At 53.8% G+C, this 27,166-nt stretch overlaps 1 protein-coding gene across 1 annotated transcript; it reads left to right on the top strand.

Moving 5' to 3' along the window:
- Positions 1-1,090: 1,090 nt before the first annotated feature.
- On the top strand, positions 1,091-7,018 carry CLIC6 (chloride intracellular channel 6; the record flags this gene model as incomplete). Its single annotated transcript, XM_084224826.1, has 5 exons — positions 1,091-1,161; positions 1,780-1,905; positions 3,329-3,435; positions 4,554-4,735; positions 6,857-7,018. The coding sequence occupies exons 1-5, from the start codon at positions 1,106-1,108 to the stop codon at positions 7,016-7,018; spliced, it is 633 nt and encodes a 210-aa protein (XP_084080952.1). The 5' UTR covers positions 1,091-1,105.
- Positions 7,019-27,166: the final 20,148 nt, after the last annotated feature.

The following is a 27,166-nucleotide window of genomic DNA, read 5'->3' as shown; positions in this document are numbered from 1 at the left end:
AGGCTCCATTTTCCAAGATCCACAGCAGTTTTGTGTCTCCTGGCAGCAGAGCACTGCTCTGAGTGGGAGGAAAACCACAATGGCAGCTTTTGAGCAGCTCTCAGCTTTGCCACCTACAAAACAAGGCTTTCCTGACAGAAACAAGGCTTGTCTGAGCCAGCAGTGCAGCTGGCCCAGCATTGTTGAGAGTTCTCATCCCCTGGCAGTGCTGGAGGCACTCCTGCTTTTCCCAGCGGTTGTGGGGCAGAGAGCTCAGGGATTTCTCCAGGGAGGTTCCTCAGGTTCACAGGGAGAACCAGACGATTTCTGCAGTCCTTGCCATGCATCCCTGCAGCTCCTGCCTGCCCCAGGCCAGGCCCTTTTTCCCAGCCATTGAGCTCTTTGTGAAGGTGAGCACTACGCAGTGTGTGCTTGTTTATGGAGGAGTTTTTGCTGTATTTGAGATTTGTTTGATAGCACTGAGCGAGGGAGAAAGGACAAACAGAACTGTTTTGTTTCTGTGTCTTGTTGAGTCATAAGGGCTGCAAATCCTAATGAATTAACCTATTAACTGTCAGACACTTGGGTTTTAATACTTCTGCCCCTGATTTAATCTCAATTTTAAAGCTGTGCTTTAGGAGAATCATGTGAAGGGCTTAAAAATGAGACCCCTGCTCTCTTGCACCATGTCTCACCCAGCAGCACCTCTGCAAGACTTTGCCTCATTTTAACAAAGCCTCTTAACAAATTGCAATATAAATTGCCTGAGAGCAGCACTTCTGTGGCCACCTTCTCCAGGGCTCCCAGAGCCCTTCAGGTTGAAATTCTAAATTAATTGATTTCTTCTGCTTGTTCCCTTCAGTGCTTTAGACATGATATCTTTGTTTAGGCTGGTAAATATTTCTCTGTTCCTTTCCTGTGGCCATAAACTGATTTAACTCTTTTTAATCTTGCAGTGACTCGTGCAGATTTATGTTCACATAGACAAATGAGATGGAGGCTGTTTCCTTTGGAGGGACTGCTGTGATTTACACACAGATGTGTTTATAATTTGTAATTTTTCCAATTGTAGGCTGGCAGTGATGGGGAAAGTATTGGGAACTGCCCATTCTCTCAGCGCCTCTTTATGATCCTGTGGCTCAAAGGTGTCATATTTAATGTCACAACCGTGGATCTGAAAAGGTGAGATTGTGACTTTTCATTCTGACATTTTAACTGTGCAGCACCGCTTTCCCAAAACAGGGCTTTTAAAGGGTGACTCTTTTCTGCCAGGCTGGGAGAGCTGTGTGTGTCCAGCCTGGAAAAGAAACAATTCTGAGACCTTCAAGCCCCTTTCAGTGCCTCCTAAAAAGGAGGGAGAGGGACTTTGTGGTGGTGTTCACAGGGGTCCCAGGACAAGGGAAGAGATGAGAATCCTGACTCCATTTTTCAGAAGGCTGATTGATTGTTTTATGATATATATTAAAAGAAAATTATATACTAACACTATGCTAAAGAGTAGGAGAAAGGATTTTATCAGAAGGCTTGAAAGGAATAGTAAGAAATGGAATGATAATAAAATCTTGTGAGTGACCAGAGAGTCCAAGGCAGCTGAACTGTGATTGGCCATTAATTAAAAACAACCACATGAGACCAATCCCAGATGCACCTGTTGCATTGCACAGCAGCAGATAATTATGATAATTCTTGTTTACATTTCATTCCTGAGGCCTCTCCACTTCTCAGGAGAAAAATCCTAACGAAAGAGTTTTTCATAAAATGTGTCTGTGACAGGACTTTTCATGGCTCTTTCTTTCCCAGAAAACCTGCAGACCTGCAGAACCTGGCCCCAGGCACCAACCCCCCGTTCATGACCTTTGATGGGGAGGTGAAGACCGATGTCAATAAGATTGAGGAGTTCTTGGAGGAGAAGCTGGCGCCGCCCCGGTACCGCATTCCCAACCCCTCAGGGCTGGGGGGATCCCCAGGGGCTGCTCCAGCTCGGGGGGACTCTGAAACACAGCTGGGGCCAGGGTGTCCCTGGGGTGTCCCCAGGCTGTCCCCAAGTCATGGCTGTGCTGCTCCCAGTGCTGTCCTTCATCCCAAGCTCACTGCTGGGCATTCCCAGGGCGTGGAATCCATCCCGTGGAAACCTGACCTGCCCCCTGCTCTGAGCTGGCCTCATTTGAGGCTCCCCTCTTCACACCACAGAAATCCTTGTGCTTCCTGGGTGCAGGGAGGTCAGGGTGACCGTGCTGCTCTCTAAAACCACCTGAAGGACACTGCAGTGAGGTGGGCTCGGGCTCTTCTGCCAAGTTCCAGGGGAAGGGATGAGAGGAATTGGCCTCAAGAGAGGCTCAGATTGGAGACTGGAATAATGTGTTCCCTTCAAGAGTGGTCAGGCATTTGGAATGAGTTGCCCAGGGTGGATCACCATCTCTGGAAGTTTTCCAGGCATTTGGAATGAGTTGCCCAGGGTGGATCACCATCTCTGGAAGTTTTCCAGGCATTGGAATGAGTTGCCCAGGGTGGATCACCATCTCTGGAAGTGTTCCAGTCATTGGGATGTGGCCCCTGGAGACATGGTTTGGGGTGGGGATGGTGGGACTGGATGGTGCTGAAGGTGTTTTCCATCCTGGTGATCCTGGGATTCTGTGAAGCTGAGGGCAGTGAATGCCTCAGTGTTGGGGCTCTTTCAGAGTGTCCACATGAGCCCACCAGGCTGCACATGAGGGTCTGAGTTTCAGATTTGTCCTCCCCCACCCCAGCAGCTCTTCCTATCTCACACCAAACCTCTCTGCCCTCCGTTGTCCCAGCATTGTGTCCCCTACCCCAGAGACCTTCTCTCCTCTGGGATATCAGTCCTCTCCCTGTGCTCCCTTCTCAAGCAGCCAAACTTAACTTAAACCAGGGAAGCAGCTGCTTGCCTCCACTTTTTTCCCTTTTTCTCCATCCCTGGCAGTTCCAGCTCCTGGGATGGCTGCTGCCAGCTTGCTGATGGCCCAAGTGGGCTGGGCCAGGAGCCCCAGAGGAGCAGCAGTTCCTGTGAGTGGGGATTTTCCCTCCACTCCTCCTCATGGCAGGATCCACCTGGCAGGCAGCCTCACCTCTGGAGGAGAAAGCTTGGGAGACACCCTGGGGTGTTTGGGCAGTGCTTGCAGCAATAACCATCATTTCCCATTGCCCTCAGGAAAAGATATATATAGGTGGGGTTTAAAAGAAGTGATTTTTAGTTTAGGATTTAGTTTAGGTTCCCTTTGAGTCCTGCGTGGCTGTATGTGGCCACCCTACAAAGAAATGTGTATTAATTAGTGGAGACAAAAATAAAGGATAATTGGGTCACTTCTTTTTGTTTCTCTGAACTCCTCAGGTATCCCAAACTTGCACCGAAGCACCCTGAGTCGAACTCTGCAGGAAATGATGTCTTTGCAAAATTCTCTGCATTTATAAAGAACCCGAGAAAAGATGCAAATGAAAGTAGGTGCTGCATTCCTGTCATCAGCCCTGGGAGGGAGAAAGCAGACCTGTGCAGTTGTAGGACACTCCTGGAGATGTTCCATTTCCAGCTCAGGTTAAACTGATATTCCAGAGGGTGGAGGCATTGGAAATCTGTGCCTGTTCTCTCCTTTAATGGAGAATTCCAAGAGTTGGTGAAATCAGATACTGCTGTCACCATGGCGGCACCAATTCCAGCCTCTCCTCCCTCCTTCAGCTCTGGGGTCTGTGAGGCTGCACCTTCCCCACAGCTCTGCCAGAAGCCCAGCCCTCTGGAAATGAGGGATTCCCTATTTCCACGAATAATGAGGACCCCAGCCCTTTGGCACATCCCCAAAGCAGGACCCTCATGAGCACCAGGGTGAGATGAAATATTAGGGAGAAATCCTTTCCTGTGAGGGTGGTGAGGCCCTGGCACAGGTTGGTTGTGGTCTCCCCATCCTGGCAGTGCCCAAGGCCAGGCTGGACACTGGGGCTGGAGCAGCCTGGGGCAGTGGGAGGTGTCCCTGCCATGGCAGGGCTGGCACTGGATGGGCTTTAAGGTCCCTTGCAAACCAAACCATTCCAGGACTCTGTCCTTCAGCTCTCAGGCCTGATCCTTGGGTTGGCTTTGAACACCCAAAGGTGCATCCCAGGGCCCTGCTGTTGTCACTCCAGCCTGGCTTTGAACACCCAAAGGGGCATCCCAGGGCCCTGCTGTTGTCACTCCAGCCTGGCTTTGAACACCCCAAGTGGCATCCCAGGGCCCTGCTGTTGTCACTCCAGCTGTGCTGCCCTGCCTGGGCAAGCCCTGGCCCCGTGGCTGCCCGGGCAGGAGTCAGTGGGAAGGCAGGCCAGGCCACGGTGCCAAACCCCGCCCCAGAGAGGGTTTGAGGAGCCATTCCTGGTAACAACAGCCCCAGGATGGTTTTTCCCAGAACTCCCTTTAGCTCCTTAGAGCCCTTATCCCAGCATTAAGGTTTAAGCCTAGGATCAAGGAATTGCAGGAGCTGGCACAGCCAGATGTCTGGGCTGGTGCCAGGAGACAGGATGCAGGAGTCGCTTGGTGTCACGGGGACCTTGGTACAGCCTTGAATGATCTTTTTATTGTCTTAACCCAGATTTGGAAAAATCTTTGCTTAAAGCCCTGAAGAAGCTGGACAACTATTTAAATAGCCCCCTGCCTGATGAAATCGATGCTTACAGCACGGAGGAGATCACTGCTTCCAGCCGGAAATTCCTGGATGGAGATGAGCTCACTTTAGCAGATTGCAACCTCCTACCAAAGCTCCACATAATCAAGGTTTGCATTTGCTTTTTTAGCCTCCTGGAGAGAAGGGAAGTACAGCAGCTGAATCCTTTTCTAGATTGTGGAAACCCCCCCCAAAAAAGTTCCCTTGGTGGGGAGATCCTTAAAAAGTTTTGTATTAGGATTAAGAGATGGACAGGACTTTTGGGTTTTGGTCTCCAGGTTGTTGTTTATTTGTCTCTTATCAATAGTTCAGTACTCCTCTGCATCTCAGTGTACGAAGAGAAGGCACCAAAAGTCACAAGACACACAGGTTGAAGATCTTTTAAAGCTATTTTGTTCAATTCAACTTTTAGAACACGTTTTATTTCTACCTTCCTACTAATAACTAATTATTTGTTTGATCATGTTAACATCTGCATTGTGGCTCTTTCTCACCAATCACTCTGTGCCCCCAACACTGCAGAAAATGGAGCAGATGAAGAACAAGGAGATCAGACAGTGCCCAAAATCCTCCATCCTGTCTCCTACCCACCTCCATACTAAAACCCCAAAACTCTGAGTTTTTCCCCCTGTGATAAACTCTACCTCTGTCTATTTCACACACAGAGATTCCAATTCATCCCAAAGGCTTGGAAGCTTTCTCCATGGATGGAGGTTAAAGGCAGAGTTCTCCTGGGGGTCAGGACTTCTCAGGACAGGCAGAGAAATATTCCCTGTGCCCTGGGCTCCAGCACTAGATGGCAGAGGGATCCTTTCTCTATTCTGGGGGCACACCCAGGGACACTGAGGCCATTTCCTTACAGCCAGGGTGATCCTCACTTTGATGGCTGCAGCTCTGGAGGAGCTGTTTCATATCTGTGCTGTGACTGCAGTGGCTGAGCTTCTCCCAGCCACAGGGATGAGATGAGTGCTGCAGAGGTGTTCTCATCTGCATTTCACATGCAAAGTGCACATGACCACAGCCAAGGAAGGTCATGTTGTATTGTCCATCCCCATTTCTGTCTCTCCCATGTTTAATTTCCAATTCTGACAGGGTGGCCTCCACCCAGTGCCTCCCAGGCAAGGCTCCCAGCCCACTCCTGCAGGACTGTGGAGCACCCACACACACCTGAATAGCTCCAGTGGCCTGGGACTGGCGTTGTCACAGCCCAGAAGGCTGGAGAGGGGTTTTTCACAAGGGCATGGAGTGACAGGACAAGGGGGAAGGGCCTTGAGCTGAAGGAGAGAAGGGTTAAATAGGATATTTGGAAGGAATTGTTCCCTGGCAGGGTGGGCAGGCCCTGGCACAGGGTGCCCAAGGCCAGGCTGGACACTGGGGCTGGAGCAGCCTGGGGCAGTGGGAGGTGTCCCTGCCATGGCAGGGGTGGAACAAGATGAGCTTTAAGGTCCCTCCAACCCAAACCATTCTGTGATTCTGTGATTCTACTCCGCAATGCTCTGGAAGAGAAATGAGCACACTGGAATTTCACTGGTTTCAAACAACAAGGTCACTTCAGGAAGTTTCCTGTTAGACTCCCACTCTGTCAGAGGAAGAGGGGATCCAATTGTTTTCCAACCCCTCCACAAGTGAAAACTTTGCCCAGCCATGTCCTGGCTGATCCTACTGCAGACAGCAGCCAGGGATGAGCCCTTTCCCACACCCAGGTACAGCAAACCCTGGGGTCAGGGGAATGTCTGGAGAAGGACACAGGAGGAATGTCACACTGCCACATCGCCCCTACTGCCTGCAGGCAGGGATCAGGGCTCAGCCAAGAGTTGTATTCCCTGCTCATTTGAAATTAAGGCTTTTAATTCATATTTTTCCTCTTTCTGTGAAAGTTTTCAAGTTTATTCCTGTAGGTTTATTCTGTTCATTCTGGCTTAAGTTTGCTGGGTTAACCTTCCAGTTTGTTCTACTGGTCCACATGGCTTTGCACATCTTTAGCAAGATATAGACAGAAATAGAGATATAGGCACAAAACAAATCCTTTACAGGAAGTTCAGCAGCTTTCTCCACCCCATGTCTTCGTTTTATGTCTTTTCCTCTTCTTTGCCCTTGGTCACCAACAACACCAGACTCACATGTAGAAATGAAAAATGGGTATAAAGAGTAGGCTTGGGGTGTTTGGGGTTTTTGCAGATTGCATGTGTAATGATGTTTTTCTTCTTTATCCTTTGTTCTTTTAATGAAAGGTCGTTGCAAAAAAATACCGAAATTTTCACTTCCCGCCTGAAATGACAGGGATTTCCAGATACTTGAAAAATGCATATGCAAGAGATGAATTCACAAACACGTGCCCTGCTGACCAGGAGATTGAATATGCTTATTTGGATGTGGCAAAGAGAATGAAGTAACCTGAAGATGCCTCTGTTTATTGCTTCTGTGATGGACAACAGCCAAGCTGGAAGAGTAAAAACCAGCAGAGATTCTGCAGTGTGATTTTAAGTTCTGCTATTGGCCAATCCTTTTATAATGATTGTATTGCATTATTTACTCCTTCTTAAAATAACAGTGTGTGTGTGTTTGTGTGTCTTGCATGCTGGAAAGTCGGTTGTCCATTCCAAGGAAAAGGCATCCATCAGTGGTAAAGGTTTGTAGGATTTAGGGGAGCAGTGTAGGTCACACACTTACAGCAGTAGCACAGACTAAATGGCTGCATTTTGGGAAGATTTAGACCTGTTTGAACACTTTGAACCTTTTGTTAGTGCTGCCTCTGGTATCTGCTTCACAACTCTTGCCAAACTTCACCTTTGACTGGATGGTTTCTCTCTGCTCCACTGCCCTGACCCAGCAGCCCCTGACTGACCCAGGGGAGAGCCCAAGCTGCAGGTGGGAGCACACCTGATGTCCCCCAGGCCTCTCCTCTGGGCTGGAGCCCTGCAGGGCAGCTCCACCATGAACAATTCCTTTTCCCATTGCAGGAGTCTCCTTTGGTGTGAAAAAGACAGAAAGAAAGGAGAATTCCTGCCTTCCCTATTGTACTTGGGTTCCCCCCAGACAAAGGAAGGAATGATGAATCTGACTCCATGTTCTCAGAAGGCTAATTTATTTTTTATGATACTGTATTATATTGAAGAATATGATACTAAAACTATACTAAAGAATACAGAAAGGACACAGACAGAAGGCTAAAAAGATAACAATGAAAACTCCTGACTCTCTCCAGAGCCCTGACACAGCTTGGCCCTGACTGGGCAAAGAGTGAAAACAACTCCCAGCAGAATGCAATGGAACAATCACCTGTGGGTGAACAATCCCCAAACACATTCCACATGAGCACAGCACAGAAGAAGCAAATGAAATAAGAATTGTTTTCATTTATCTCTGAGGCTTCTCAGCTTCCCAGGGGAAAAATCCTGGGTGAAGGGATGTTTTTAGAAAATGTGAACATGACACTTCCCCTCTCTGAGGGCTGCAGAAGTCCTCAAGCTTCCCTCCTGCTGCTCACACAGAGAGAACGCTGGCCTAGGGACTCTCTGCTGCTGGATTTTGGGCAAGGGAGGAGGGGGACACTTGGTTGTCCCTGTGGACAGAAGAAATGGGTCCCAAACACTCATGTGGGATTTGTCATCCTTCAGTGATTCTTACTTGGTTTTGGAAAGCAGAGAGGAGGAGGAGAGGGCCTAAGAAAGGAACAATCCTTTGCGGATTTTCTGTTTGTATTTTCTACCTTTGTCGAGGTCTGGATTGAAGGCACTTGAGACAGTCATTTGTGTTGGGACTCAGGTGTTTATTATTCCTTATCAGTAAAACAGTCTCACTACTGTGAGTTTTGCAGCTTTTCATTAGAAGGCACAAAATGGCTAACTGTCTCTTCTTACAAGGTCTTTTAAGACTAAACTATCCAATGAAGAATTGACACCTAGATTATTTTCCCTTTTAACCCAAAAACTGATCCCTCAAAGCCTGCAATGTGGACTTCTCTGTCCAATTACAAAATACCACCTATACCCATGAAGAAGAAAGAAGAAGGTGAAGAAGAAGAATCTGTCTCAGCCCTAAAACCTCCATCTTGCTTCATATTTATCACTATATTCTAAAACCCCACACTAAGTTTTCCACCCTTTGATGTTACACACTTCTAACCAACTACACACTCATAATCCCTGTGCTATTAATCAACTTTGGAAGACTTCTCCACAGCCCCAGGTCAAATGCAGTGCTCTCTTGCAAGTCTGTGCCTTTCAACACAGAAAGTTTAAAATTCTCAGCATCTCAGATTCCAAAAATCCTTCTGCACCCCCTGACAGGAGGGGGCAGATTAGTGGGGATAGGGCTCTGCTCCCAGGGAACAGGGACAGGACAAGGGGAAACGGCCTCAAGCTGGGCCAGGGCAGGCTCAGCTGGGACAGCAGCAGGAATTTGCCCATGGAAAGGGGGCTCAGGCCTTGGCAGGGGCTGCCCAGGGAGCTCTGCAGTGCCCATCCCTGCAGGTGTGCCCTGGAGGTGGCACTGAGTGCTCTGGGCTGGGGACAGGGTGGCCGTGGGGCACAGCTGGCACTGCCTGCGCTGGCAGGGCATTTCCAGCCTCAGGGATCCAGGGATTCTGTCAAGGTTATCCCAGAAGAAATAAAAGCTAATGCCGGAGAAAGGCCCTGCCCTGGGGCAGCACAGGAGCAGCCCCGAGGCTGCAGGTGCCCCGAGCAGGCTCCAGCCACGGCTGCTCAGCCCTGAGCCCTGTGGGGCTGCCCAGCAGGAGCAGCAGAGCCCCAGAGCTGCTGCTCCAGGCCTGGCCGGGCTGAGTTGGGCTCTGTGGCTGCACAGCCCCGGGCAGCTGCTGCCGCAGGGATCTGTCCGACAGCGCAGAGCTGCTGCTGCCTCGGCTGCGGCTGCAGCGGGGGAAGCCCTCCCGCCTGCCCAGGGCTGCTCCAGGCAGGCAGGGCTGCCGAGGAACTGCCCCAGCCTGGCTCCCGGGCCACAGGCAGCGTCCGAGCGGGGCTGTGCTGGCTCCGCTCTGGCGGCTGCACAGCCCTGCTGCCAAGGGCTCTCTCCCAGCACAGCTCTCTCTCGGCCGGGCCCAACGCGCGCCTTCAGTTCGCCTGCAGAGAGCAGCGCCAGCCCTGCCCTGCCCGCCCGGCCGGCAACTCTCCCGCTGGGCTGGGGCTGAGCACTCACTGCTCACTGGGGACTCCGTGCCGCTGCCTGGGAAAGGACATCGGCACCGCTGAGAGACTGGAAATGAAACCTGGGCACTCTGTTCTTGTGCCTTTTGAGAAACTTTATTAGAAAATAAAAACATTCTTCAACAACGGGAACAGTGTTGGCATATTAGAATATATTGGAATTACAGCATATGTTATATTAATGGTTTAATATTAGAGACTGTAAAATAAATATACAATATGAAACAAAAAGAAATTGTTTGTTGGTTTTATTTATTCATTCAATTTTCTCTTAATTTTTCTATTCTTATCCTTCTTAATGTTATTCTTCTTCTCTGTACTAATCTTTCTTACTACTCTTCTGCTTTGCTACTTCTATGTGTTTTTAAATTCTTATTCCTATTCCTATTCCTACTCCTACTCCTATTCCTAGTCTTCCTTTTCTGCTTCTTCTACAAAGTTTTAAATTCTTCTTCCTATTCCTAGTACTCGTCTTATTCTAAATTCTTATTCCTATTCTTCTATCTATCTTCAAAAAACTTTCTCCAATTTGTCTTCTTTCTCTTCTCTCTGTCGCTGTCTTCTTCATCTTCTTTGTCCTCTTTGTCCTTGTCTTGGGGTGGTTTGTGCTTAGAGTCTGTTCCAGGAGCCTCTCTGCCTTGCGCCCAAGAAATGGCTGCTGTACCTTCCAGGCCCGGGGCCAGGTGTGTGTGGGGCAGGGCAGGGGGAGCTTTGGGCTCTTTGGGTGGGCATTGTCCAAGCCTCACTGCCCAGCTGTTGGTGGCTCTGCCTGGTGCAGTTTTGCTTGGCTTGCTTGGCTTTGCTGGCCCACCCAAAAGCTTTTCCCTTCCCTGCCTTGCAGGAGCTGCAGCAGCAATCTTTCAGCCCCTCGAGCTGAACCCAGCAGCTGCTGCTCCCACACCAGAGAAGAGGGACCAGCGGGAGGGGTCATCTTCATCTATTTCATCTTCTTCACCTTCTTGGTCTTTATGTTCTTCATTTTTTCCTGGTCTGTTCTAGTCCTCGGGCCGTGGCCTGAGGCAGGGACAGCGGAACAGCCCCCGCAGCGCCCGCAGCGCCCGCCTGAAGCGGGAGGGACGTTTCCTGGGGGCAGCCGGCTGCCCGCGGAGGGCCTGGGCTCCCAGCCAGGCAGGCCAGGGGCTGCGGGGGCTGTGCAGGGCGGGCGCCGGCCCTCGGCTGCACGGCTCCTGTGCCGGGCACTCAGCCCAGGCCTCCCGAGGGAAAGGCACTGGGAGCCCGTCTGCCCCAAAAACTTTCCATCTTTGCTCTTTCTCCTCTTCTGGGGGCAGCTCCAGCGTGCTCACCTTGTCCCATTCATCTTCCTCTGGGACCAAGGGCTTGTTCCTGATGCCGTGCTCGGCCTCATCTTCACAGGCCTCCTGCATGAGCCCCGTGTCACTGTTGTTTTCCCAACTGGAGTGTCCTGAGGGTCTGCTGCCATTCCCTCTGGACACATCTGGGGCAATGCAGGCTTCCCCTAGGTCAAGGTCTTGGCCAACATAATCATCCCAGTTGGAAAGTTCTGTACGCCTGATGACATCTCCTCCGGGCAGCACTTGCTCGATGTAATCTTCCCAGTCTGAGGTGTCTGGGGAGTTGCTGACTTCTCCCTGGGACAGTTCTTGCTCCAAATATTGCTGCCAGCCAGAGAGTTGGCGGTGACTCGTGACTTCCCTGTGGGGCAGATCTTCCCCTGTGTAACGTTCACAGTCTGCCACTTCCTGGGACAGCTCTGGGTCTCCAACGAGGAAAGGCTCCAGGTCATCCAAGAACTGCCAAAATTTCATTTCCTCATTGGAGCCGCTCATCCTCTCGGGCACTGCCAGCACTGACCCCGCTGCCGCCTCCTCAGCAGCTCTGGCTGGGGCAGCAGCTGCCGGCTCGGCCTCCGTGGGACGGCCTGGGGCAGGAGAGGAGCTGGGCAGGGCAGGGGTTGCCCCTGCTGCCACCTCTGTGCCCAGGGGACTGGCAGAGCTGGGCCCCCCTGGGCACAGAGCCATGCTGCCCTCTAGACCAAACTTGATGGCCTCTTCCACTTTGGGCAGCTCCTCAGCAGTCGGGTTGCCCCCTGAAACCACCATGATGTTCTCTTCCAGAGGTGACACCTTCTCCAAAATTGTGCTGTCCCCTGGAACAACCTCAAGGACCTCTTCCACTGAGGACAGCTCCTGGTCACTTGCACTGTCCTCTGGAATGTCCTCAATGTCCTCTTCAACTGAGGATGTCTCCTGGTTACTCGTGCTATCCCCTGGAGGGACCTGGATGTCCTCTTTGACTTTGTACAGCTCCTCATCACTCGTGCTGTCCTCTGCAATGTCCTCGAACTTCTCTTCTACTGAGGACAGCTCCTCATCACTTCTGCTGTCCTCTGCAGAGACTTCAATGTCCTCTTCCACTGAGGACAGCTCGTGGTCACTTGCCCTGTCCCCTGCAACAACCTTGATGTGCTCTTCCACGGAGAACAGCCCCTGGTCACTTGCACTGTCCTCTGAAATGTCCTCGATTGCCTCTTCCACCGAGGACAGCTCTTGGTCACTTTTGCTGTCCCTGGGAACAACTTCAATGTCCTCTTCCACTGAGGACAGCTCCTTGTCACTGGTGCTGTCCTCTTGAATGTCCTCGATGTCCTCTTCCACTGAGGACAGCTCCTTGTCACTGGTGCTGTCCTCTTGAATGTCCTCCATTTCCTCTTGCACTGGGGACAGCCTCTTGTCTCTTGCGCTGTTCCCTGGAACAACCTCAGTGTCTTCTTCCACTGAGGACAGCTCGTCGTCACTTGTGCTGTCCTCTGAAGAGACCTCAATATCCTCTTCCACTGAGGACAGATCCTGGTCACTTGTGCTGTCCCCTGGATTGGACTCGATGTTGTCCTCCACTGAGGACAGCTCCTGGTCACTGGTGCTGTCCTCTTGAATGTCCTCCATTTCCTCTTGCACTGGGGACAGCCTCTTGTCTCTTGTGCTGTCCCCTGGAACAACCTCAATGTCTTCTTCCACTGAGGACAGCTCGTCGTCACTTGTGCTGTCCCCTGGATCGACCTTGAGGTTTTCCTCCACTGAGGACAGCTCCTGGTCACTTGCGCTGTCCCCTGAAGAGACCTCAATGTCCTCTTCCACTGAGGACAGATCCTGGTCACTTTTGCTGTTCCTGGGAATAACCTCGATGTCCTCTTCCACTGAGGACAGCTCCTGATCATTCATGCTGTCCCCAGGAACAACCTCGATGTCCTCTTCCACTGAGGACAGCTCCTTGTCACTGGAGCTGTCCTCTGGAACATCCTCGATGTCCTCTTCCACTGAGGACAGCTCCTGATCACTTGTGCTGTCCCCTGGATTGGACTCGATGTTGTCCTCCACTGAGGACAGCTCCTGGTCACCTGTGCTGTCCTCGTGAATGTCCTCGATTGCCTCTTCCACTTCAGACAGCTCCGGCTCGGTGTTGCTGTCACCGGGAGTGACCTCGATGGCCTCTTCTACCTGGGACAGCTCCTCATCGCAGGATGAGGGACAAGGCTGGGAGTTCTCCTCCTCCTTCACTGCGCACACAGGCTTCTCCCCAGAACGGGAGCTCACATCCTCCTCCCCTGGCAACAGCTCTTGATCTCCCAAATCTTCCCCTCGGGACAGGAGAAGCTCGAGGGGCTCCTTCTCCTTGGCAGCTCCTGCTGGGGCAGCAGCTGCCGCCTCGGCCCCCGTGGGACTCTGTAGGGAAGGAGAGGCGCTGGTTAGGGCAGGCACTGCCTCTGCTGCCACCTCTGTGCCCACGGGGCTGCCACAGCTGGGCCCCCGGGGGGACAAGGCTCAGGCTCCTCCTCACTCACTGGGAGCAAGGATCTGTCCCACATCTCAGAGTTGATGTCATTTCTCCACTGGGACAGCTCCTGCCTGCTCACATGTTCCTCCCACTGGGACAGCTTTTGCTCACTGCCATCGTCCCACCAGGGCAGCTCTTGGGCTGCAGCGTCTGCTCCTTGGGACAGCTCCTTGTCACTGCTGGCTCTCCCCTGGGACAACTCCAGTGCTCTCTCTTGTCTTCCCATGGGCACATGTGGCAGTGCACATCCTGTCCCCATGGTCAGAGGCCTTGGTACCTCTCACCTTCCCTCTGGGAAAGCTCTTGGGCATCGTCCCATTGGGAATCCTCTGGGACACTCACATCTCCCTGCAGGGAGAGTTTGTGGAATCTTTCATTTTCTCCCCATCCCAACTCCTGCTGCCCACCCACATTTATTTCCCACTGGGATATCTCTTGGCTTGTCACACACTCTTCCCACTCCCACACCTCTTGGTACATCTCACTGAGGACTCTCCCCACTGCTGCAGCTCCCGGACTGTGACAGTTTCTTCCTGTTCCTAGAGCTCTTGGTGTGTCCCACCTCTGCACTGGGAAACTTCCCAAACTCTCACACGTACCTGGAACTGGTACAGCTCTAGGCTGCTCCTGGATCTCTGCTGGGACATTTCTTGCACCCTCAGTTCTTCTCTCTGGTACGTCCTTCCCACTGGTAAGGAAACCTTCCCACTGGGAAAGCTCACGGTCCACTTGGGCAAAGGGCCTCTCCTCCTCCTCAGTCTGTGACAGTGGCAGGTCTGACCTGCCCACTGCCCCCAACCACTGCCCGCTGGGGGCCTCCAGCCAGCTGGGCAAGAGGCTGGTGACCGGGAGTTGGAGTTGCCTTTGTCCTTTTCGCTGTCCTTGTCTGCCGCTGTCGGCCTCTGTGGCTGTGGGCGTCCAGCGCAGACAGACAGACAGACACAGGGAGCTGCTTCCTGCACAGAGAGCGGCTCTCCTGTGACTGGGCACCCCAGGGCTCTGCGCCCCTCAGACACCCTCAGCCAGGGCGGGGCTCCCTGATGTCACAAGGCTCTCTGGCCACCACCACGTCCCACATCACAAAGGGCCCCCACACCGTGTGCCTGTGTCACAAAGGGCCACCGCCGGCCGCCCGACATCAGTGCAGCAGCCAGACAGCGGCTGGCAGCAGCCCCGCACTCGTGGCCTTTGGCCCCTGCTGTGCCCAGAGCCCTGAGAGGCTTTGGCCACGCTGCCACAGGACAGCCCCGGCCCCACGGTGCAGAGCCCTGGCTCTGCCGGCTGCGCTGCCCAGGGCACGAGCAATTGGCCGCACGGACGGGCCGGGCACTCGTGGGCAGCGGCTGCAGGAGCCGCGGGAGCCCGGGCAGCAGGGCTGTCCCTCAGGGCTCTGCCGGGCACCGGGGCTCGCTCCCTGCTGCCCTCGGGGCGCTGCCCAGGGCTCCCCGCCCGCCGGGGCCGGGCCCGGGCGCTGAGGGAGCGGCGCCGCCATCGCTGCCGCCCTCAGGGGCTCTGAGGGGAGCGCGGCTCCCGCCAGCCCCGCTCCGCCCGCACGGGCCGCACCAAGGCGGAGCACAAAGACAGACGGCGCTGAAATTGTGTCCGTGCCCCGCCAAACGCGCCCGGACAGCGGCCCCAGGGGCTGCGCTCGGCTGCGGCAGCATCGCCACACGGCTGCCCCCGGGCCGAATCCCTTGTGCCGATAGCGGGGCCGGGGGCGTGCGATGGGACACGAAGCACACGGCCTTCAGCCTCTTTGGGAGAAAGAAACGAGTGCTTGAGGCTGTTAGGGAGAGAAAACTACTCCCGGGGGCACTCGTCGCTTTTACATGGGGCTCAGAAGGCAAATCAATGCTAAAAATACATCATTATGAATATATCTGGGTCAAAAGTCATAAAAAGGTAGTTCGGAGTAACGTCTGCTGACAAAAGATTTATTTTTAAAAAAAACATATTATTTAAAAATATGTTCAATCTGCAATTTTTTCACTCGTTGTTCTTGCCTTTTTAACATACGAATTCCTTGTTTCCTCTCATTTCTTTTATTTTGGAAACATTTTTTCCTTGATGCTGCACAACTGAGCAGCATCAAGGAAGAAATCAGCAGCTGGGTCCAAGGCTTCAGAATCGGTGTGGAACTCCAGGAGGACTCACACGCTTCAGCCGTGTGTGCACACAGTCACAAAGCACCTCTCCTTTCTGGGGCTGCATTGCAGCACACAAGGAGTAAAATCAGAGTTGCTCCTGTTCTCACAGTTAAAATGCCTCCTTGTGCAAACTCCTGCTGCAGCCAACTTAGTGAGCATGAAACAATATTGGATTCCAGAAGCTGGGAGTTGGGGTACCCTTTCTTCTTGTCCATGTCTTAGATCATAAATTCTTATTCCTATTCTTCTTCTTCAATACATTTGTTCATATATGTCTTGTTTTTATTACTCTTCTACTGTGCATTACTGCATTTCAATTCCTCTTCATCATCTTCTTAATCTTTGTCTTCTTCATGTTCCTTGTTGCCTTCATCACCTTCCCAGTGTTTGTCTTGTGCCTATTGCCGTTTGCTGGCCCAGCTCGCTCTGGCGTTGGCAGCCCCGTGAGAGGCGCAGCCCTGCAGGGAGGGAGGCTCTGTCGGTGCCGCGTCTGTGCCACTCCTCCGGCCATGGCCTGGGGCAGGGACAGCGGAACAGCCCCCGCAGCGCCCGCCTGATTTCAGCTTAGCAGGTCTTGTTTTCCTCCCGTGTGTGAACCCGGGCACTGACAATGTCCAAGACATGTCCCCATGGGAAGCAGATGAGGACAAAGGGCTCTCTCAGTGGGAAGTGGATGAGGATGCTTGGCTCTGCTAAGAGGCACAGCACCATTCCTGGGAGCTGTCCCAAAGGAGCCCGGGGAGTGGGGGAGCAGCTCCCTGGATGTCTCTGCAGCAGAGGATGGCTGGGATGGAAGAAGAGATGGACAAGGGAAGGGGAACCCCAACTCCCCTGCTGCCCCAAGCCAACTGCTGAGCCTGCAGAGGAGGCCAAGAGTGAGGCAGGAGGCAGAAGGAGAGGCCAGTGCAGGGGCCAGAATCTTTGCTCTGCCAAGACAGCCATCTCCGTCCCATGTTCTTGCCCCACTCAGGGTGGCCTAGGAGGGCACAGCCCGCGTGTCCCCAAGCTGGCAGCTGCTGCCTGTGCTGCCCATCCCCTCGGGGGCTCAAGCCATGGAGCGCAGCCTCACAGGCACGGCGCTGGAGAGACAGAACAATGACAACGAGCTGTCCCATGGGGGAAACGGCAGTGATAAGGAGCTGTCCCCAGTGGAAGAGGCCATCGAGATCTCTAGGGGACAGCAAGAGTGACCAGGGGCTGTCCCCTATGGACGATGACAGTGAGCTCTTTCCAGAGCACAGCACAAGGGACCAGGAGCTGTCCAAAGTTGAAGAGGCCATCAAGCCCTTCCCAGGGGAAAACAGCAATGACAAGAAGTTGTCCCCAGTGTTAGGTGACAATAAGCTCTCTTGAGGAGACAGTAAGAGTTACAAGGAGCTGTCCCTGGGTGAAGAGAAGCATAAAAAAGAGCTGTCCCCAGGGGAGAGTGACAGTGAAAAAGAGCTGCCCCAAGGGGTTAACTATGAGGATGAGAAGCTTTCCCCAGGAGACATCAAACACGAGACAGAGCTGTGGTTTGGGGAAGACTATGATGTCTTAGCCATGTCCCCCTGGGAAGAGGATGACAACTAACAGCTCTCCCCTTGGGAAGAACATGAGGATGAAGAGCTCTGCAATTGGGAACAAGATGAGGATGAAGAGCTCTCCCCTTGGGAAGAACATGAGGATGAAGAGCTCTCCTACTGGGAAGAATGTGAGGATGAAGAGCTGACAAGGAGGGATCTGCTTGGTGATATAGACAGCAATTCAAGCTTGTCAGCTGAACTGCCAGTACTGGAGAAAGTGTCAAGGCATCAGATGGTGCTGGAATGGCCGGAAGCCAATTTTCCCAACAATTTTAGTGCTGAGGAAGAGGAGGAAGAGAACAGAGCTGAAAGACACCAAAGACTGTCCCATCTGAAAAGGTGCAAGGACAAGGTGGAGGCTCAATGGCATGAGCTATTTGGCTCCATGTGATCTCTTGGTTGCAATGACAGTGATAATCTGCTTTCCAAATGGAAGCACTGTGGAGTTCAAGAGGTGATGCAAGGGGAAGTTACCATCCAGGACAACATGTGGAACAAAACCTTGGGCTTGCTGGATGACAAGGACCCCCTGGAAGGGCCCAGCTGTTCCAGGCATGTGGGCACACAGGTGGCAGCAGACTCAGCCAATGCCCTGCCCAGCACCTCTCCTATCTGGTGGGATCCCTCGGAGCCCAAGGTGGCAGCTGCTACTCCGAGCAGAGCTGCTGTGGAGGAGGAGATTCCCCAGCCTCTCGCTCTGGAGGACAAAGAGGCAGCAGCTCCTTCTGTGCGCACTGAGGAGAGGACATCACCAGGGACACAGAGCCCTCTCATTGTCCTACACAATACTCCAGCCAGCAGCCAGGCTGAGCTGTGCACGAAGCAGAACATCAGCAGTGAGACCCTCAGAGAGGTCTGCTGGACATGCAGGCTCTGAGACGCTCGTCTGCTGTACACGGCAATGCTGCCGCAGCCGAGCGCAGCCCCTGGGGCCGCTGTCCGGGCGCGTTTGGCGGGGCACGGACACAATTTCAGCGCCGTCTGTCTTTGTGCTCCGCCTTGGTGCGGCCCGTGCGGGCGGAGCGGGGCTGGCGGGAGCCGCGCTCCCCTCAGAGCCCCTGAGGGCGGCAGCGATGGCGGCGCCGCTCCCTCAGCGCCCGGGCCCGGCCCCGGCGGGCGGGGAGCCCTGGGCAGCGCCCCGAGGGCAGCAGGGAGCGAGCCCCGGTGCCCGGCAGAGCCCTGAGGGACAGCCCTGCTGCCCGGGCTCCCGCGGCTCCTGCAGCCGCTGCCCACGAGTGCCCGGCCCGTCCGTGCGGCCAATTGCTCGTGCCCTGGGCAGCGCAGCCGGCAAAGCCAGGGCTCTGCACCGTGGGGCCGGGGCTGTCCTGTGGCAGCGCGGCCAAAGCCTCTCAGGGCTCTGGGCACAGCAGGGGCCAAAGGCCACAAGTGCGGGGCTGCTGCCAGCCGCTGCCTGGCTGCTGCACTGATGTCGGGCGGCCGGCGGTGGCCCTTTGTGACACAGGCACACGGTGTGGGGGCCCTTTGTGATGTGGGACGTGGTGGTGGCCAGAGAGCCTTGTGACATCAGGGAGCCCCGCCCTGGCTGAGGGTGTCTGAGGGGCACAGAGCCCTGGGGTGCCCAGTCACAGGAGAGCCGCTTTCTGTGCAGGAAGCAGCTCCCTGTGTCTGTCTGTCTGTCTGCGCTGGACGCCCACAGCCACAGAGGCAAACAGCGACAGAACACGGCAGAGACGAGGAGAAAGGCAACTCCAACTCCCGGTCACCAGCCCCTTGCCCAGCTGGCTGGAGGCCCCCAGCGGGCAGTGGTTGGGGGCAGTGGGCAGGTCAGACCTGCCACTGTCACAGACTGAGGAGGAGGAGAGGCCCTTTGCCCAAGTGGACCGTGAGCTTTCCCAGTGGGAAGGTTTGCAAACGACATACCAGAGAGAAGAACTGAGTGACCAAGAAATGTCCCAGCAGAGATCCAGGAGCAGCCCAGAGCTGTACCAGTTCCAGGTACGTGTGAGAGTTTGGGAAGTTTCCCAGTGCAGAGGTGGGACACACCAAGAGCTCTAGGAGCAGGAAGAAACTGTCACAGTCCGGGAGCTGCAGCAGTGGAGAGAGTCCTCAGTGAGATGTACCAAGAGGTGTGGGAGTGGGAAGAGTGTGTCACAACTCAAGAGATATCCCAGTGGGAAATGAATGAGAGTTGGTAGCAGGAGTTGGGATGGGGAGAAAATGAAAGATTCCACAAACTCTCCCTGCAGGGAGATATGAGTGTCCCAGATGATTCCCAATGGCACGATGCCCAAGAGCTTTCCCAGAGGGAAGGTGGGAGGTACCAAGGCCTCTGACCATGGGGACAGGATGTGCACTGCCACATGACCCCATGGGAAGAGAGAGCTGGAGGGAGCTGGAGTTGTCCCAGGGGAGAGCCAGCAGTGACAAGGAGCTGTCCCAAGGAGCAGACGCTGCAGCCCAAGAGCTGCCCTGGTGGGACGATGGCAGTGAGCGAAAGCTGTCCCAGTGGGAGGAACATGTGAGCAGGCAGGAGCTGTCCCAGTGGAGAAATGACATCAGCTCTGAGATGTGGGACAGATCCTTGCTCCCAGTGAGTGAGGAGGAGCCTGAGCCTTGTACCCCCGGGGGCCCAGCTGTGGCAGCCCCGTGGGCACAGAGGTGGCAGCAGAGGCAGTGCCTGCCCTAACCAGCGCCTCTCCTTCCCTACAGAGTCCCACGGAGGCCGAGGCGGCAGCTGCTGCCCCAGCAGGAGCTGCCAAGGAGAAGGAGCCCCTCGAGCTTCTCCTGTCCCGAGGGGAAGATTTGGGAGATCAAGAGCTGTTGCCAGGGGAGGAGGATGTGAGCTCCCGTTCTGGGGAGAAGCCTGTGGGTGCAGTGAAGGAGGAGGAGAACTCCCAGCCTTGTCCCTCATCCTGCGATGAGGAGCTGTCCCAGGTAGAAGAGGCCATCGAGGTCACTCCCGGCGACAGCAACACCGAGCCGGAGCTGTCCGAAGTGGAAGAGGCAATCGAGGACATTCACGAGGACAGCACAGGTGACCAGGAGCTGTCCTCAGTGGAGGACAACATCGAGTCCAATCCAGGGGACAGCACAAGTGATCAGGAGCTGTCCTCAGTGGAAGAGGACATTGAGGTTGTTCCTGGGGACAGCATGAATGACCAGGAGCTGTCCTCAGTAGAAGAGGACATCGAGAATGTTCCAGAGGACAGATCCAGTGACAAGGAGCTGTCCTCAGTGGAAGAGGACATTGAGGTTGTTCCTGGGGACAGCGCAAGTGACCAGGAGCTGTCCTCAGTGGAGGAAAACCTCGAGGTCAATCCAGGGGACAGCAGAAGTGAGGACGAGCTGTCCTCAGTGGAAGAGGACATTGAGGTTGTTCCCAGGGACAGCAAAAGTGTCCAGGAGCCGTCCTCAGTGGAAGAAGACATTGAGGTTGTTCCAGGGGACAGCGTAAGAGACAAGGAGCTGTCCTCAGTGGAAAAGGACATCGAGGACATTCCAAAGGACAGCACCAGTGACAAGGACCTGTCCTCAGTGGAAGAGGACATAGAGGAAATTCCAGAGGACAGCACCAGTGACAAGGAGCTGTCCTCAGTGGAAGAGGATATTGAGGTCTCTTCAGGGGACAGCACAAGTGACGACGAGCTGTCCTCAGTGGAAGAAGACATTGAGGTTGTTCCAGGGAACAACGCAAGAGACAAAAGGCTGTCCCCAGTGCAAGAGGAAATGGAGGACATTCAAGAGGACAGCACCAGTGACAAGGAGCTGTCCTCAGTGGAAGAGGACATTGAAGTTGTTCCTGGGGACAGCAAAAGTGACCAAGAGCTGTCCTCAGTGGAAGAGGCAATCGAGGACATTCCAGAGGACAGTGCAAGTGACCAGGGGCTGTTCTCCGTGGAAGAGCACATCAAGGTTGTTGCAGGGGACAGAGCAAGTGACCACGAGCTGTCCTCAGTGGAAGAGGACATTGAAGTCTCTGCAGAGGACAGCAGAAGTAATGAGGAGCTGTCCTCAGTAGAAGAGAAGCTCGAGGACATTGCAGAGGACAGCACGAGTGATGAGGAGCTGTCCTCAGTGGAAGAGGACATCCAGGTCCCTCCAGGGGATAGCACGAGTAACCAGGAGCTATCCTCAGTTGAAGAGGACATTGAGGACATTCCAGAGGACAGTGCAAGTGACCAGGAGCTGTCCTCAGTGGAAGAGGTCCTTGAGGTTGTTCCAGGGGACAGCACAATTTTGGAGAAGGTGTCACCTCTGGAAGAGAACATGGTGGTGGTTTCAGGGGGCAACCCGACTGCTGAGGAGCTGCCCAAAGTGGAAGAGGCCATCAAGTTTGGTCTAGAGGGCAGCACGGCTCTGTGCCCAGCGGGGCCCAGCTCTGCCAGTCCCCTGGGCACAGAGGTGGCAGCAGGGGCAACCCCTGCCCTGCCCAGCTCCTCTCCTGCCCCAGGCCGTCCCACGGAGGCCGAGCCGGCAGCTGCTGCCCCAGCCAGAGCTGCTGAGGAGGCGGCAGCGGGGTCAGTGCTGGCAGTGCCCGAGAGGATGAGCGGCTCCAATGAGGAAATGAAATTTTGGCAGTTCTTGGATGACCTGGAGCCTTTCCTCGTTGGAGACCCAGAGCTGTCCCAGGAAGTGGCAGACTGTGAACATTACACAGGGGAAGATCTGCCCCACAGGGAAGTCACGAGTCACCGCCAACTCTCTGGCTGGCAGCAATATTTGGAGCAAGAACTGTCCCAGGGAGAAGTCAGCAACTCCCCAGATGCCTCAGACTGGGAAGATTACATCGAGCAAGTGCTGCCCGGAGGAGATGTCATCAGGCGTACAGAACTTTCCAACTGGGATGATTACGTTGGCCAAGACCTTTCCCAAGGGGAAGCCTGCATTGCCCCAGATGTGTCCAGAGGGAATGGCAGCAGACCCTCAGGACACTCCAGTTGGGAAAACGACAGTGACACGGGGCTCATGCAGGAGGCCTGTGAAGATGAGGCCGAGCACGGCATCAGGAACAAGCCCTTGGTCCCAGAGGAGGATGAGTGGGACAAGGTGAGCACGCTGGAGCTGCCCCCAGAAGAGGAGAAAGACCAAAGATGGAAAGTTTTTGGGGCAGACGGGCTCCCAGTGCCTTTCCCTCGGGAGGCCTGGGCTGAGTGCCCGGCACAGGAGCCGTGCAGCCGAGGGCCGGCGCCCGCCCTGCACAGCCCCCGCAGCCCCTGGCCTGCCTGGCTGGGAGCCCAGGCCCTCCGCGGGCAGCCGGCTGCCCCCAGGAAACGTCCCTCCCGCTTCAGGCGGGCGCTGCGGGCGCTGCGGGGGCTGTTCCGCTGTCCCTGCCTCAGGCCACGGCCCGAGGACTAGAGCAGACCAGGAAAAAATGAAGAACATAAAGACCAAGAAGATGAAGAAGATGAAAAAGATGAAGATGACCCCTCCCGCTGGTCCCTCTTCTCTGGTGTGGGAGCAGCAGCTGCTGGGTTCAGCTCGAGGGGCTGAAAGATTGCTGCTGCAGCTCCTGCAAGGCAGGGAAGGGAAAAGCTTTTGGGTGGGCCAGCAAAGCCAAGCAAGCCAAGCAAAACTGCACCAGGCAGAGCCACCAACAGCTGGGCAGTGAGGCTTGGACAATGCCCACCCAAAGAGCCCAAAGCTCCCCCTGCCCTGCCCCACACACACCTGGCCCCGGGCCTGGAAGGTACAGCAGCCATTTCTTGGGCGCAAGGCAGAGAGGCTCCTGGAACAGACTCTAAGCACAAACCACCCCAAGACAAGGACAAAGAGGACAAAGAAGATGAAGAAGACAGCGACAGAGAGAAGAGAAAGAAGACAAATTGGAGAAAGTTTTTTGAGGATAGATAGAAGAATAGGAATAAGAATTTAGAATAAGACGAGTACTAGGAATAGGAAGAAGAATTTAAAACTTTGTAGAAGAAGCAGAAAAAGAAGAATAGGAATAGGAGTAGGAGTAGGAATAGGAATAGGAATAAGAATTTAAAAACACATAGAAGTAGCAAAGCAGAAGAGTAGTAAGAAAGAGTAGTATGGAGAAGAAGAATATCATTAAGAAGGATAAGAATAGAAAAATGAAGAGAAAATTGAATGAATAAATAAAACCAACAAACAATTTCTTTTTGTTTCATATTGTATATTTATTTTAGAGTCTCTAATATTAAACCATTAATATAACATATGCTGTAATTCCAATATATTCTAATATCCCAACACTGTTCCCGTTGTTGAAGAATGTTTTTATTTTCTGGTACAGTTTCTCAAAAGGCACCAGAACAGAGTGCCCAGGTTTCATTTCCAGTCTCTCAGCGGTGCCGATGTCCTTTCCCAGGCAGCGGCACGGAGTCCCCAGTGAGCAGTGAGTGCTCAGCCCCAGCCCAGCGGGAGAGTTGCCGGCCGGGCGGGCAGGGCAGGGCTGGCGCTGCTCTCTGCAGGCGAACTGAAGGCGCCCGTTGAGCCCGGCCGAGAGAGAGCTGTGCTGGGAGAGAGCCCTTGGCAGCAGGGCTGTGCAGCCGCCAGAGCGGAGCCAGCACAGCCCCGCTCGGACGCTGCCCGTGGCCCGGGAGCCAGGCTGGGGCTGTTCCTCAGCCGAGGCAGCAGCAGCTCTGTGCTGTCGGACAGATCCCTGCGGCGGCAGCTGCCCGGGGCTGTGCAGCCACAGAGCCCAACTCAGCCCGGCCAGGCCTGGAGCAGCAGCTCTGGGGCTCTGCTGCTCCTGCTGGGCAGCCCCACAGGGCTCAGGGCTGAGCAGCCGTGGCTGGAGCCTGCTCGGGGCACCTGCAGCCTGGGGGCTGCTCGTGTGCTGCCCCAGGGCAGGGCCTTTCTCTGGCATTAGCTTTTCTTTCTTCTGGGATAACCCTGACAGAATCCCTGCATCCCTGAGGCTGGAAATGCCCTGCCAGCGCAGGCAGTGCCAGCTGTGCCCCACGGCCACCCTGTCCCCAGCCCAGAGCACTCAGTGCCACCTCCAGGGCACACCTGCAGGGATGGGCACTGTAGAGCTCCCTGGGCAGCCCCTGCCAAGGCCTGAGCCCCCTTTCCATGGGCAAATTGCTCCTGCTGTCCTAGCTGAGCCTGCCCTGGCCCAGCCTGAGTCCGTTCCCTCTGCTCCTGTCCCTGTTCCCTGGGAGCAGAGCCCTATCCCCACTCATCTGCCCCCTCCTGTCAGGGGGTACAGAAGTTTTGTTCCTTTCTTAGGCCCTCTCCTCCTCCTCTCTGCTTTCCAAAACCAAATAAGAATCACTGAAGGATGACAAAACCCACACGAGTATTTGGGGCAGGATGTCACCCATTTCTTCTGTCCACAGGGACAACCAAGTGTCCCCGTCCTCCCTTGCCCAAAATCCAACAGCAGCGACTCCTCAGGCCAGCGTTCTCTCTGTGTGAGCAGCTGGATAGAAGTTTGAGGACTTCTGCAGCCCTGAGAGAGGGGAAGGCAGGAATTCTCCTTTCTTTCTGTCTTTTCCATACCAAAGGAGACTCCTGCAATGGGAAAAGGAATTGTTCATGGTGGAGCTGCCCTGCAGGGCTCCAGCCCAGGGGAGAGCCCTGAGGGACATCAGGTGCGGTCCCACCTGCAGCTTGGCACTCCAAAGCCGTGCCAGGAGTGGGAAGCCTTGAGCAAAAACAGATTAACCAGAACCACACTTGATCTGTCTCCTCTGGCTCACCGCACTGGGAGGAGGCTCTGGATCAGTGATGCAGGGCAAGCCTGGGAAATCAGGAGGAGCTCTGATTGTACTCCGTGTGTGCTGCCCTGCAGCCCGGGAAAGGAGAGGGGCTTTGGTGCCCGGCTGAAGCCTGGGAGTCCTCCGGGAGCTCCACGCCCATTCTGCAGCCTTGGAGGCAGCCTTGGGTTTTTCCCTGGTGTTGCTCAGCTTTGCTTCAATGTTTCCAAAATAAAGAAGATCACAGGAAACAATTTTAAAAGTTCAAAAAGACAAGAAAAAAATGACAAAACTTTGCAGATTTTCTAGCATAGTTTTTTCTCTTTCTCTCTGAAATCCTTCCCCTGGCAGGGGATATAAAGTTGTTCTTGCATGGGATCTGAGTGCCGAGCTCAGTTTTGTGACACATTGTAGGTGGGGTTTTTTTCCCTCCGGGGCTGAATCCTCTTTCCATGGTCAGACAGGCTGGTGGGAGGAGCTGATTGAGACCTTAACCAAGGAAGACGGAGTGAGAGGAGGGTCCACAGTGCTGAGGGTGTGGGGAGGGCTTGAAGGGTGGGAGGCACCGAGGGGATGTTGCTGGGTTCCTCTGGTGAGGGTGGAGCATCAAGGGGGACAGGGCAGCTGCAGGTCTGGCTGCCCCTTCCACCTCTTATCCTTGGCTTTAGGAGATCAGAAATCATTTGGAGCTGGAGCAGGAACTGCAGGAAGATCCTCCTGGAGGACTCCTTTTGTGCAGGCAAACAGCAGGGTCTGACACGGTAAGGGAAAATAATTCCATTGAGACGTCCCTCTCTACAGCCTTCCTCCCAGCACCAGGAGTCCTTGCAGCTCTCTTTTCCTCCAGCAGCTCTGTTCCTGTCTCCAGCCTTCCCTCCTGGACCAACTCACTCACCAAATTTCCTCTCTTCCAGCATGCTTTTGCTTGGCTTTGCAAAAAAACATCCTTAGTGTCCTCACGGGGAGGTGGAATGGGAAAGTGAATTTTTCCCAAAGGGCTGGAGGCACTGCTTGCTTTCACTCTCTTCCCAGTTCAGAACTTTAATTCATTCTGCTTTAGGAACTTCGCAGAATTGTGAGATTATTGGCAGGGCGGGGGGGTGTGGGTGTGGAATTGCTTTTAAAACCACTTTCCTTTTCTTTGGTAACTGTTGTTCCATTCTGAAGCCTGGCAGAGAGCGTTGGTGCCCTTGCTAGAGACAGAGCAGTTCTAACTCATCTTCACATTCACAGCCTCTTCCAGGGACTATTTCTCAGGCAGTGACAAAAGGAAGGACAAAGCCTGACACTCTGGATTGTTACCCATCAAAAAGGCTAAGAAAAGTCTTGTGCAAGAAAATCAGTCCTGGTAGAGCATGAGGCTCGTGCTCTCTGTTTGTACACCTAGAGCACAACAGCTGACATTTAAAAGCAAATAACCCCCAAAACTCTGCAGTTCCCAGGGCAGGGCTCTGAGAATTCCTGACATTGTAGCTGGGCAATTCAAGAAGGGTGAAATAGAGAGAGTTAAATTGGATTTTGTAGTGAGCAAAGGCAGAGTAATCCTGTCTCAGGAGCTCCAAGCACAATTCTTGGTGTATCACAGCTCCATGAACACCTTGCCTGGAATATTCTCCCTCAGTGTCACCATTTAGCTCCTGTTTGCCTTGGGAAGCTGCACAATGAATTAAACCCAGGGGTTGTAATTCCTCAGGAGAAGGCAGCAGCACTTGCTGCTGTCTGTGGTACCTTTAATTTACGGTCCCTCTCCTGGCTAAGGACTGGTTTCTCCATTAGCACCCTCTTAAAGGTCACCTTCTGGAGTGCATTTTTCTCTCTGACATTTGTCCACATGCAGCACATAGGGAGAAATTAGGTTTGCAGATGTGACCTATGATAACATTTCTGAAATAAATCCAAAGTAATCTGCCACGAAATATTGCTGAGGAGCTGCTCGAAATGTCAGTGTGCCAGTGAGATGAACAGTTGTCTCTTACTGAGCGTGCTGCTCTGCTGAAGTGTCCTCCAAGCAATTGTCCATGGATAAAATCTCTCCTGAAATCTGCCTTTGCCGTTTACTGCTGAGCACGATTGCACTCTTAAATGCTTCTAGACCAATCACAGCCTTCAGACTGAAATATGTTTATTAAATATGAAAAGGAGATGAACAATTACATTTTTATTTTTGCATATCTATTTATTATATAGTTATTCATTATACAGATATTCATTGCTTCTGTCTTATAT

Source organism: Fringilla coelebs (assembly GCF_963513975.1).
Source record: "Fringilla coelebs genome assembly, chromosome: 2".
Classification (NCBI taxonomy): domain Eukaryota; kingdom Metazoa; phylum Chordata; class Aves; order Passeriformes; family Fringillidae; genus Fringilla; species Fringilla coelebs.
Note: the sequence above shows the minus strand (reverse complement) of the source record. Positions and strands in the feature narration are given on the sequence as shown.